At 43.3% G+C, this 13,524-nt stretch overlaps 1 protein-coding gene across 2 annotated transcripts in view; it reads left to right on the top strand.

Moving 5' to 3' along the window:
* The window catches only part of VPS53 (VPS53 subunit of GARP complex), a 175,439-nt gene extending 174,387 nt beyond the window's left edge, over positions 1–1,052 (top strand). For both annotated transcript variants that reach the window (XM_040424767.1, XM_040424768.1), the window contains one exon: positions 223–1,052. In XM_040424767.1, coding sequence (XP_040280701.1) covers positions 223–390 — 168 coding nt within the window. In that variant the 3' untranslated portion in view covers positions 391–1,052. The remainder of the gene's footprint in view (positions 1–222) is intronic.
* Positions 1,053–13,524: the final 12,472 nt, after the last annotated feature.

Genomic DNA, 13,524 nt, shown 5'->3' with positions numbered 1-13,524 from the left:
TAGATTCCCTGAAACCGTATGCTCCCTATATAGACCTTTCTAACTCTTTGCATTGGAAACCTTAGTTGTTTCTATCACTTTTTGTTGCTAGAGATAATGCATGGACGTTTTTTTTTTTTACCTTCACCCTTCATGTTCTTACTCTGATTTATGACATTAATAATGTACATGCTACTGTTCTCTTCTCTACCGCTGTTTCATGCTCTCTTGGTTTCCCATCAGGGACTGAAGAGGAGTGAGCAGAGCAGCATGCTTGACCTGTTTCGACAGAGGCTTCCAAATCCTCCATCCGGCGCTGAAAACAGCTCTGTGACTCTGCAAACTCCGACCCCCGAGCAGGAGTCCTCAAGGATACGAAAACTGGAAAAACTCATCAAGAAACGACTGTAAAGCTGCTAGGGAGATTTCTGGACTTAACAGTGGCATGTTAGCGGTGTTAACAAGCAGATCCAGTCTAGCACTTGAACAGCCACCCTATTATACGGTCACATCCCCTTTAATGAATAATGTTATATGTCAGCTGCGCAGGGTTGAGACAGCGAGAACACACGGACTGAATGCTAGGAGTTTTTCTGTCTAGACAGAACATATCTAGATGAGCCAGTCCTTCAAGCATGTTAAAACGCATTTAGGGAGTATGTGGTCACACCGAGTTATTCCCCCTGATTTTTCTATTTGGCTTTGCCTGGGGCTTGTGTGGCAGAACATATCATTGAGTCCAGTCTATTTAAGGAGGCACTTCTGTTCCTGCTGCGTTAACCACTGAAACACATAACAGACATAACAGGCTCTCTTGAGAAGTGTAGGAATGACTGTTAAAGTGATACTGCTCTGTTTCCTATTCCCAGAGATTGCCAAATAGGTTTCCACAGCCACTGATAATTCTACCAAGTAAATATAGGATGTAAAAGTGCTGCATATAGATGGTATGTCAGCAGATTTGTACCAATGAAATTGGATTACCTGTTCCATGTCCACTTGGCAGCTGAAGACATCTGTGTCGGTCCCATGTTCATATGTGTTCACATCGCTGAGAAAAATGATGTTCTAATGTATGCAAATGAAGGAGCAATGGGGGCGTTGCCATTACACCTAGAGGCTCAGCTCTCTCTGCAACTGCCCTCTGATTGACAGGGCCAGGCAGGGAAAACATCATCACACCTCCCTGGCCCTGTCCATAAACTGGAGAGAGCGGGGCAGGTGTAAAGTCAACACCTCCGTTGCGCCTAGAGGCTCATTTGCATGTATTTAAACTTCATTTTTCTCAGCAATGCGAGCACATGAACATGGGGCCAACACAGATGCCTTCAGATGCCAAGTGCAGATGCCCTTTAAGATTCATTTTAAGGACTATTGCCAATCATTACTAAATACCTACAGGTGACGTGAGGAGCAGACTCCAAAAGAATGGTAGATATGTTAGATAGGTTTATGTCCTCTTATGTAGTCATTTCATAACTCTATAAACCATTGCGGGATCAGATAAAATATGTTATCATGTTTCCTTTATCCAGTATGCTTTGTAGATTGTTCTGGTAAAAACTTGTTCGCTGTATTGTGGTGCACTGGACCTTGTCCTAGAAGAGACTATGTTCAGTGATTTGCAAAGCTAGCACTCCCAGAAGCTTGGGTCTTTTAAGATTGATTTTGTTTTTCAATTCTTTTACTGAGAATTATTGTAAGGCTCCATTCACACACCCGCCCGACACCCCTATAGAAATGCCTATTCTTGTCCGCAAGCTGCGGACAAGAATAGGACATGTTCTATCTTTTGCGGAGCTGCGGACCTGAAGATTGGGGCCGCGCTCCGCGGATGCTGACAGCACACTCTGTGCTGTCCGCATCCATTCCGTCCCCATAGAAAATGAATGGGTCCGCACCCGTTCCGCAAAATTGCGGAACGAATGCGGACCCATTTGCGGACGTGTGAATGGAGCCTTATACTGTATAGTTTATGCTGGTAGACGGCTAATATTCTGTCCATTACAGCTCTCCATAAAACAGGTGTACTGTACAGGAAGTAGTTCTAGAAAATGTCCTACTGAAGTGCTTGTGAGCGAAGTCGTTGGGCGGAACTACCCTAACAAATCTGTGACAAAACATGGTTACGGCAACAGGTGTTTTATAAAATTCCTGTTCACTACAATGGCACATGTGGGCAGTGGTGAAAGAACTGTGGAGAATGTTACCCTTCTGTCACCTGATTTTGAACCATTATCTACAGTAATAAATGAGTAGTGCTGCAGATATGGAGTCCAGATCACTATTTTTTCTTTTCCTACTGCCTTCTGATCACCCGCTGTCAGCGCTCAGAGCTATGTTAAAATACACTCAAATAAATAAAGATGAAGGAAGGTCATACAGCTCACCACTAAACTACTTTGCAAGGTCCAAATCTCAGGAAAAAGTGACAGTGCACAGCGAAACCGCTCCGGAAACGGTTCAGTACTGATGAGAGAAATCCTGTACTGTGTCTTGATAAACTGATTCTTTATGGGTCACTTCTTGAAAAGATCCATAAAGTGATAATTCACATGCTACGTGTTTCAGATGAACGCATGTCGTCTATTATGTTGAAATACATTGTCAGGACTGCGGTGCTTTTGCACATGAGTCCTCTCCATTGTGTTAGAACAGCACAGCACTCAGGACTGTGTGTATTGTAGTGCAGCTTTGAGTGCTGACAGCAGGGTAATAGAGGGCAGTAGGAAAATAAAAGATAGTGATCTTGACTAGGGATGAGCGAATCGACTTTGGATGAAGTATCGCGAAGCAATAACTTCGGCTCATCAGAGCCAATACATTCTAATACTGTACGGAGCTCCTGCTCCGTACAGTATTGGAACTAAGTTTTATGCGAATCGACCTCGGATGTTTCATCTGACGTCGATTCGCTCATCCCTAAATCTTGACTCCTTATCTGCAGTACTACACCTGTATTACTGTGGATAATATTCCAAGATCATCGGGCTGACAGATTCTCTTTAAACTAGCACAAACCAAACTCATTAGAAATTCAGTTAACCCATTCTGCCAACTTCAAACTGCTCTGAATTGGCCCAGTCTGTAATCAGAGGTGGATATGAAACCACAGTTATTTTGCATCCCAAAATTCAAGTATTTTCCACAGCTAGGGAAGCATTTTCTATAATTATGGGTGTCCCAATACACACAGCAGTTTGTGCCCGACTGTCATGAACTGCATGTTCAAAGCATATGTTTTACAGTTTGGTTTTTGGCAATGCAGCCTGGTCAGGTGAAGCACATTGAAACTCTGTTCTTCACATTTACAAGCTGTGTGACCAAAAACAGCATCACAAAACTGTGGCAAATTGCTGTAAAACCATGCACAGTTTGGCCTGCATTGCGCTGTACAAACCACTATGTGTACAGGCGCACTAAAGTAAGTTAGCAAATTATTATTTAAAGGGGTTTTGCAGTTTGTTTGGCATCTGATCGGCGGGGGTTCGACACCCAGGACCCCCGCCAATCAGCTGTTTGAGAAGGCAGCAGCACTGGCAGTAGTGCCGCGGCCTTCTCACTGTTTACCGCAGGCACAGTGACGTCACGACTAGTATCAATGGCCTGGGCGCTGCTAGGCTCTGTTCACTTGAATGGAGCTTAGCTGTGCCCAGACCAGTTGATACTAGTCGTGACGTCACTGGGCCTGTGGTAAACAGTGAGAAGGCTGCGGCGTTCCTCTAGCGCCGCTGCCTTCTCAAACAGCTGATCGGCAGGGTTCCCAGGTGTCGGACCCCTGACTATTAGATGCTGATGATCTATCCAGAGGATAGATCATCAGTTTAATCAAACTGCAGAACCCCTTTAACCAATTTGCTATTTATTTAGTCAAAGAAGCTACACTTCTAAATCATAATTTCTGTAAGCCATCTCACTTTACCATAAGCATTGATGGCTTCAGAAAATGAATATGAATAACCGTTTGGACATTGTGTTACCTATGCAATCTCTGAAGAATCATATGTTGTACAATTTAAATTGTAGGTTCTACAGTTTGGTATCTCAGTGTTCTGTTACTTTATGGTTATGGTCTGTTGTCTGCACATTATTGAAATATTTTAACTTAGAAACTATTGACTCATCCTGAGCACTTAAGAATATAATCTAAAATATTAATATATTGAAATTAAAGGCTACATAGCAGTAGCAGCGTCCGAATATAGCTTGTTTGACCAATTTACAGGACACTTTAAAACTATTTAAAAATTCTCTTTGGGTCAGCCTTAAATTTTAGCATTATATTAGTTTGTATTTGCAGCATATGGTCAGGAATGCCCATTTATGAACACCACTAGTTGAGTAACTTTGCAAATGCATTGCATTTCCTTTGTGTTCTGAGTTAGTACCTGTATTATATTCAAAAACTTAATTGACAGTTCTGGATGTTACTGTACAGATGCCTACTATAACTGGGCTTCTCAAAATTTTCTGCTGAGGCCTCAGCATCCAGAACATGGTGATGCCTGGGCCTTGCGACCCATGGTCAAATTTCCTTCCAAAATTTAAAAATAACTGTGTAAATTATGTTGCTAAACCAGAGATTTCTGCAGCCACAGAAATTATTGTGTAGCATATGGTCAAATTCCTCCTCTGTTGAGCCTTACCAACAAGTAGGGGAAACCTCACTGGTGATGCCCGCTTTATAGGTTAAGATGCACTTTCCTATAAAATAGTGAGGAATATATTTTCCTAAATACCAAATACCTAAATAGTGGCTGGTGTAAAGTTGGTGGTTCCAACAAACCACCAGAGAGAACTTTATGCTGGCATTGAGTCAAAGAAGACATTCATTTTTGCAGAATTGTGAATGCAGCTCTGTAGTATAATACAGACTGTAACTCAGCATCACTACAAGTAAAACGATGTATTCACAGAGTTGCTCGCCATTTTGTTTAGATCAATTGTAAAATGGATGTGAAAAATAGACATACCATTTAAACGGATTTGATTTAAAGAGTTTATTATGTATTTTCCACTATGTGCTGTAAGTTATGGTGTAAGGGTCTTAATTTGGCAAATGTGTAAAATTGTGCCGTTGGTGTATTTTTTTATTTTGACAGGAGAGGAAATTATTAAAATTAAAATTTCAGTTTCAAATGTTTGAATAATTAAACTAACAATTTTGTTTTTGAGCTATCTGGTTACACCTAGCTCTGCACTATTTACGCACGGGTTGAGGATTGAGGTGCTTTTTAATTAGGAAATTTTAGAACCTTAAAATCTTATTGGGGTGTTTGTGGGAAAGTGAACTTTGGGAACGATGATTTATTGACCTACATTAGGCTACTTTCACTCTCGCGTTTTGGGCGGATTCGTCATGGATTTGCAAAAAGGGATCCGTTAGAATAATACAACCACATGCATACGTCATGAACAGATCAGTTTGTATTATCTGTAACATAGCCAAGACTGATCCGTCATGAACCGATCAGTTTTCTATTGTGTCAGAGAAAACTGATCCGTCCCCATTGACTTACATTGTGTGCCTCAGTTTGGCTCAGTTTCGTCAAGCGGACAGCAAAACCCTGCAGGCAGCGTTTTGGTGTCTGCCTCCAGAGCGTAATGGATACTGATCGGAGGCAAACTGATGCATTCTGAGCGGATCCTTTTCCATTCAGAATGCATTAGGGGAAAACCGATCCGTTTTGGACCGCTTGTGAGAGCCCTGAACTGATCTCACAAACGGAAAGCCAAAACGCTAGTGTGAAAGTAGCCTTACCTAGATTGCTGAAAAAACTGGGAACTAAAAACAAGTCTAGTAGATGCTTTGTTATTTGGGGCTATCAAGAATCCATTGCTGGACACTGGATTGGTCATGTAGTTGGTCTGTTTTTGCATTACATAACTTGCCTCGTCACTCATCATGGAGGTAGACTAAAAATAACTGCACATATCTCCATGCTAGTATATTTATAACAATTCTATGTTAATAAATTGGCTTATGTACATAATCTTAATATACTTATGATACGTGTCAACCTAAGTGATCATAAATTCAATGATTTTGATGGACATTATTTATATGTCATGAGAAACTGACCGTCACTGATATTTGATATGTCATAAAGTGCACTACATTGTTGTACCTGAGTCACTGGTAAAGATTTAAGATATGTACTTTAAGACAGGTTTACTACAACTTTGCATAAATGCGCCAATAAATTATACATAGCATAGACTTGTGTAATAAAGGGGCCCTTTCAAAAATGTTTTCCTGGTGTATATGAACATTATTCAGATATCTAGATAGACTATTTGTGTATTCTCTCTAGGTTCCTCCTTTGTTTGTGCTTTGTTTGTCTCTTGCCTTAACATGTATTTCCACTTTAGTCTGTTCAATAAAGTACAATTCTAATGCATCAGAACCCTTGTTGGGTTGTTAAAAAAACTTGCTTGACATGATCATAAAGTGACACACAGCTAGTGCACAGGCTGACCACAAGAAACTCTGTAATATGTTTTATCAGTAAGAAATGTCTCGTTATCCTGTTACCTTCTGTGTACCATATTTCTTCCTCTTTAATTGCTTTTCACTTTGAAAAATGCCTTTTTCCCCGTCTGGGATGTGATCCTATTACACATGTCAATGCAAGTCTATGGAGGAGTGAGGAGGAGCTGAGGAGACACACAGACAAGCAGACTGCACAGATGCATAGGAAGTTTAGAGCTCATTACAAGTGCTTCATTCACAAAAATAGAGGTCAATACTTCTCTTTAATGTCCTTCAATATCCTGAGGCTGCTTCTCAGTGTCTGTGATACAGTTAGGAAGGAGATTCTCCTCTACTTTCTGTGTGCAGTGGATGGCAGCTAGTCTCCACACACCATGTCTGAGAGAGCTGCAAACTAGATATTCAGCAATCACAAAGGAAAAGTGCAAAAAAAAATGCCAGGTATAAGTGATGTACAGTGAGGAACAGAAGTATTTGAACACCCTGCGATTTTGCATGTTCTCCCACTTAGAAATCATGGTGGGGTCTGAAATTCACATTGTAGGTGTATTACCACTCTGAGAGACAGAATAAATAAATAATAAAATCAGGAAATCACATTGTATGATTTTTAAAGAATTTATTTGTCTTGCACTGCAGAACATAAGTATTTGAACACCTGAGAAAATCAGTGTAAATATTTGGTACAGAAGCCTTTGTTTGCAATTACAGAGGTCAAACTTTCCTGTAGTTCTTGACCAGGTTTGCACACACTGAAATAGGGATTTGCCCACTCCTCCACACAGATCTCCTCTAGATCTGTCCAGTTTCGGGGCTGTCACTGAGCAACACAGAGTTTCAGCTCCCTCCAAAGATGTTCTATTGGATTAAGGTCTGGAGACTGGCTAGGTGACTCCATAACCTTAATATGCTTCTTACGGAGCCACTCCTTGGTTATCCTGGCTGTGTGCTTAGGGTCGTTGTCATGTTGCAAGACCCAGCCATGACCCATCTTTAATGCTCTGACTGAGGGAAGGAGGTTGTTGCCCAAAATCTTACAATAAATGGCCCCATTCATCCTCTCCTTAATACAGTGCAGTCATCCTGTCCCCTTCGCAGAAAATCACCCCCAAAGCATGATGTTACCACCCCCATGCTTCACAGTAGGGATGGTGTTCTTGGGATGCAACTCATCCTTTTTCCTCCAAACATGACGAGTGAAGTTTAGACCAAAAAGTTCTACTTTGGTCTCATCTGACCACATGACTTTCTCCCATGCCTCCTCTGGATCATCCAGATGGTCCTTGGCAAACATCAGATGGGCCTGGACATTTGATGACTTGAGCTGGGGAACCTTCCGTGCAATGCATGATTTGAAACCATGACGGCGTAGTGTTCTACCAACAGTGACCTTTGAAACTGTGATCCCAGCTCTCTTCATGTGATTGACCAGCTCCTCCCTTGTAGTTCTGGGCTTATTCCTCACCTTTCTTATCAGTGATACCCCACAAGGTGAGATTTGCATGGAGCCCCAGTTCCGAGGGAGACTGACAATCGCCTTTAGTCTCTTCCATTTTCTAACAATTTCTCCAACAGTTGATCTATTTTCGCCAAGCTGCTTGGCAATTTCCCCGTAGCCCTTTCCAGCCTTGTGAAGGTCAACAATTTTGTCTCTGGTGTCTTTTGACAGCTCTTTGGTCTTGCCCATTGTAGTAGTTGGCGTCTGACTGTGGGGTGGACTGGTGTCTTTAAAGAGCTCAGACAGGTGCTATGAAGTTAAATTAATGAGTGGAGTAGAGGTGGACTTTTTTAAGGCACAGTAACAGGTCTTTGAGAGACAGAATTCTTGCTGTTTCTCAGGTGTTCAAATACTTATGTTCAGCAGTGCAAGACAAATAAATTCTTTAAAAATAATACAATGTGATTCCCTGAATTTTTTTTTATTCTGTTTCTCAGAGTGGAAATGCACCTACAATGTGAATTTAAGACCCCTCTATGATTTCTAAGTGGGAGAATTTCAAAAAAATCAGGGTGTTCAAATACTTCTGTTCCTCACTGTAAATAGTGTTATTCCTCATGTACAAACACTGCACTATTGATTAAAGGGGTTGTCCGGGTTCAGAGCTGAACCCGGACATACCCTTATTTTCACCCCGGCAGCCCCCCTGAGCCTAGCATCGGAACATCTCATGCTCCGATGCGCTCCTGTGCCCTGCGCTAAATCGCGCAGGGCACGGGCTCTTTTGTTTTCAATAACACACTGCCGGGCAGTAACTTCCGCCCGGCAGTGTGTTCGGTGACGTCACCGGCTCTGAGGGGCGGGCTTTAGCTCTGCCCTAGCCGTTTTACTGGCTAGGGCAGAGCTAAATCCCGCCCATCGGGGTTCCTGTCAGCCCCATGGAGAGGCCCGGTACGTCACCGGAACTCCTAAAAATGCCTTTGCCCTGCACAATTTAGCGCAGGGCAAAGGAGAGCATCGGAGCATGAACTGCTCCAATGCTCATGTCGGGGGCTGCCGGGGTGTAAATGGAGAGATGTCCGGGTTCAGCTCTGAAGCCGAACAACCCTTTTAAGGGTGCATTCACATGACCAAGCTGTGTTTTGCGGTCTGCAAATTGTGGATCCGCAAAATACGGGTGCCATTCTTGTGCGTTCTGCAATTTATGGAACGGGCGGTCCATTTTAGAAATGCCTATTCTTGTCCGCAATTGTGGGCAAGAATAGGACATGCTCTATATTTTATGTTGGGCCACGGAACAACAGATACGGACAGCACACGGTGTTCTGTCCGCATCTTTTGAGGCCCCATTGAACTGAATGGGCCCGCACCCATCATGCAAAATTGTGGAACGGATGCGGACTCGTTCATACAGTTGTCTGAATGAGCCCTAATGCAAAGTTTGTTGAAAGCTCAGCGCAGCTTAAAGACTACATTGGCCAACCGCTTTAATAAATCTGCGTAAGATTTGACCTTTCTGGCAGGTTCTTGTGACAGGCTGCCTTAATATGTATAATTATTATTCTTTTTTCATGGTTTGTTGATACAAATTAAACTGACATTCCAAAAACATCATGTCGGGCCAATTCTCTTAATGTATTCAGAATACATCCAATTTATTTTTTATTACCTAGCATACACGCCCGTTCTCCATGCTGTTTGCTTAACCCAGGGTCTAGTTATGTGATTAATAAGCACAAAATCTGGAAAATAAAACTGAAAAGTCAAGTTCTTATATTTTTTTCTTCCTTGTATTTCTCTCTTTTTCTGGGAGTGTCTAATTCCTTATTTTCATAGCTCTTTGTTCCTCATGACTAAACACAAATCATCACTTGACATTTAGTCCTGTGTCTGCTGGTTTGACTTTTTCACAAATTTGGGAGTTCCTCCTCACACAGTTTCCACCTTCCTGAATTTATGAGGTTTGGATGAATAGACTCTTTCTCGCAATATTCATATTCACTTGCTATGTATTACTTTTCTGGACACACACCACAACATTCATTCATTATGTTTATTGTGCGAGAACTTGGGATTTAAATACTAATTACAAGATCTTGTAAAATATCCCCTGTGGAATGTACTCTATGCAATACAACAGTTGATTGAGAGATACCATGAATATCATAAAATGGCAAAAAGTAAAGTAGTTCATGCACGGTGATCGTGCAAACCCAAAAGATTCCATGGGGTTCTTTTAATGCAGTCTGTCCTGCTATACTGCATTGGAGTATTTGGTATAAAACCTATACCTTCTAGACCAGGGGTGGGCAATTATTTTTTCGATGGGGCCACATGAGAAACTGAAAATATTTTGGAGGGCCGGGCCAAAAGGCTAAACTCAATACTGCATAAAATCAATTGTATTTCTTTATAAAAAGCAGTAAATATCATTGTTGGACAACTGGTACGAGTACTTGTTATAGTTAAACAATGAAAAAGTGAGGTTACCTTACAAGAAAAAAATTTAAATTTATTAAACAAAATTTCCCAAAACAATGAACATTTTTCACTATTTGTGACTCATATTAGTGAAAGCCATTGTCCCCCTGTGAATCCAGCCATTGTCCCCTGTGAATCCAGCCATTGTCCCCTGTGAATCCAGCCATTGTCCCCCTGTGAATCCAGCCATTGTCCCCCTGTGAATCCAGCCATTGTCCCCCTGTGAATCCAGCAATTGTCCCCCTGTGAATCCAGCCATTGTCCCCTGTGAATCCAGCAATTGTCCCACTGTGAATCCAGCCATTGTCCCCATGTGAATCCAGCAATTGTCCCCCTGTGAATCCAGCTATTGTCCCACTGTGAATCCAGCCATTGTCCCCCTGTGAATCCAGCCATTGTCCCCTGTGAATCCAGATTCCAGCCATTGTCCCCTGTGAATCCAGCCATTGTCCCCTGTGAATCCAGCCATTGTCCCCCTGTGAATCCAGCCATTGTCCCCCTGTGAATCCAGCCATTGTCCCCCTGTGAATCCAGCCATTGTCCCACTGTGAATCCAGCAATTGTCCCACTGTGAATCCAGCCATTGTCCCCATGTGAATCCAGCCATTGTCCCCTGTGAATCCAGCCATTGTCCCCCTGTGAATCCAGCCATTGTCCAATGTGAATCCAGCCATTGTCCCCTGTGAATCCAGCCATTGTCCCCTGTGAATCCAGCCATTGTCCCCTTGTGTACAGAACACCCCCCCGGCCCCCCCATCATATACAGAACACCCCCCCCCCCTTACAATAGTACACACCCCTCCCCCCCCCCTTGCCTTTAGAAACGTAATGCTCAGAGATGATCAGCCATGTGTTAGTCACACTGACTACACACAGCACAGGGGGAGGCGGCCGCAGCTTCATGCTTGTCGGCTCTGTGACTGTCAGTGTCAGACAGTCACAGCCGATACTATGAGAGCCGCGGGCGCTGCGCTGTTACAGAGAAGGGAATAATTGCGGCCGGCCGGGTCCCGGGTACGGCTCGCACGAGGCACCCCCCCCCCTGCTGTGTCTTACCTAGACAGTACTGCCGCTGACGCTGCCTCCCTGCCACCGCGCCATGCCACACGCAGCACGCCGAGTCGGAAGTCCTCTTCATTCGCGGAGGAGGGGTATCGTTGCTTGGCACGCCTCTGGCTCCGCCCGGGGGCCGGATTAAAAGGTCCGCTGGGCCGTATACGGCCCGCGGGCCGTAGTTTGCCCAGGTCTGTTCTAGACAGAAGATCTAGCCCAATAACTGAAACTTGAATGAGTCCCTGTTCTATTTTTTTGTACGTATTCTACCTGGTGATTAAGAGAATCTTGGGTTTTTGGTAGTCCAAGGTGATTTAGAGAGGGTGTTTTAGGGATTAATACTTATCTGTGGTGGTTTTGTGGTATAGTGGGTTAATACTTTACATTTCTAGTGGTCTAGAAATTAATATCTCTGGTGTTTGTGGTTGATATCTAATACCTCTTGTGGTCTATAATGCTGTATGAGTTAATATCTAACATATATTGTGATGTAGAGTGGTGATAATGATTTATAATATCTGATGGTGTATCCATTGGGATGTAGTGGTTAATGGTTGAAGAGTTAATACTGATGCTGAACCTGTTCTGCACCGATTATAGATATGAATGCAGTGCAGGAAGGACTATGCGGCTGTGAGGCTCAGTGATCACTTAAGGGGGTTGTCCCACCCTAACAACTTATCATCTATCCACGGAGTCCCAGAGTCTCCAGAGTGAATGGAGCACTCTATGGGAGTTCCAAAGAGAAGCAGAGTACAGTACTTGGCTATCAACAGCAGTCCCCTAGAGAAGAATGGAATGACGGCTTGCTTATGTGCCATGTAAGAAGGTACAAGGAATCTTCATGGATGATAGGTACGTGTCACTGAGGTTCCTGGCCTCAGTGGAGTAAGAGCCGGCTTTTATGTGTCAGCAGCAGTTGCTGTTTGACACCTTGATACTTAGTATGGCTATAATAGCTGATCCGGGACGGCTCTTACTGGGAGTCGTCAAAGTGCTGGGTGGGTGACTACTCCCCATGTTCCAGGCTGGGTTTTGCCAGGCATAAAAACCAGCCAGCACTGCCAGGTGGAGAGGATTACCTCCGTCTGACACTGGAGCTCAGGAGGTCTGTGTGCTGTGATCTTAGGGCTGTGTTGGGATCTGCGGCTCGAGCCGGGCTCGAGGGCTCAGACCCCTGTGAGGGCGAACAGGCCGCCTAACGCCTGCATATGGACTTGACAAGGCAGAACTTCCAACAGGGTGTGACGTAACACCCAGGAGAAAAGGTGACTGTTTTGTATATGAACTTTTCATGTGTGTGAACGATCACCAAGCAACTTGCGTTTTTGTTTTGCTTTCATGTGTGAATAAACACTGATGTTTTGAACCAAGAACTTGTACTTTGCCTCTGTGCTGCACCCGCTAATCCTAACTACCAGAGCGAGTCCCCACAGCCATCCATCCACTCCAAGGACGTTCCCATGATTCCCCCTCCCCCCCCCCCATATCGCATACTTATCAACCTATCCTGTGTTTAGCTAGGCCAAACTGTTTAACTAGGAGAGCAGTCGCTTCAGGGACCATCCGAAGAGGTCTCCGGGCAGGTGATCAATGCGACAGACTTTCAGCTGTAAAGAAAAGCTGTCCGGTTTCTCTCAGCTAAGATTCTTGATATGACAATCACTAGGGATGAGAGAATCGACTTCGGATGAAATATCTGAAGTCGATTCGCATAAAACTTGGTTCTAATACTGTACAGAGCAGGAGCTCCATACAGTATTAGAATGAATTAGCTCCGAAGAGCCGAAGTTATTGCTTTGCGAAGTCTCACGGGACTTCGCACAATAACTTCATTAATTAATTTTTACTGTAAAAAAAAACATTTTCCGAACTCGGGTTCGGTACATGTTTTTTTACAGTGAAATTTTATTTATAAAGTCATTGTGCGAAGTCCCGCGAGACTTTGTGAAGCAGTAACTTCGGCTCATCGGAGCCAATACATTCTAATACTGTAGTGAGTTCCTGCTACGTACAGTATTAGAACAAAGTTTTATGCAAATTGACTTTGGATGTTTCATCTGAAGTTGATTCGCTCATC

Source organism: Bufo bufo, chromosome 3, assembly GCF_905171765.1.
Source record: "Bufo bufo chromosome 3, aBufBuf1.1, whole genome shotgun sequence".
Lineage (NCBI taxonomy): Eukaryota > Metazoa > Chordata > Amphibia > Anura > Bufonidae > Bufo > Bufo bufo.
This window is presented reverse-complemented; position numbering and strand designations above follow the sequence as displayed.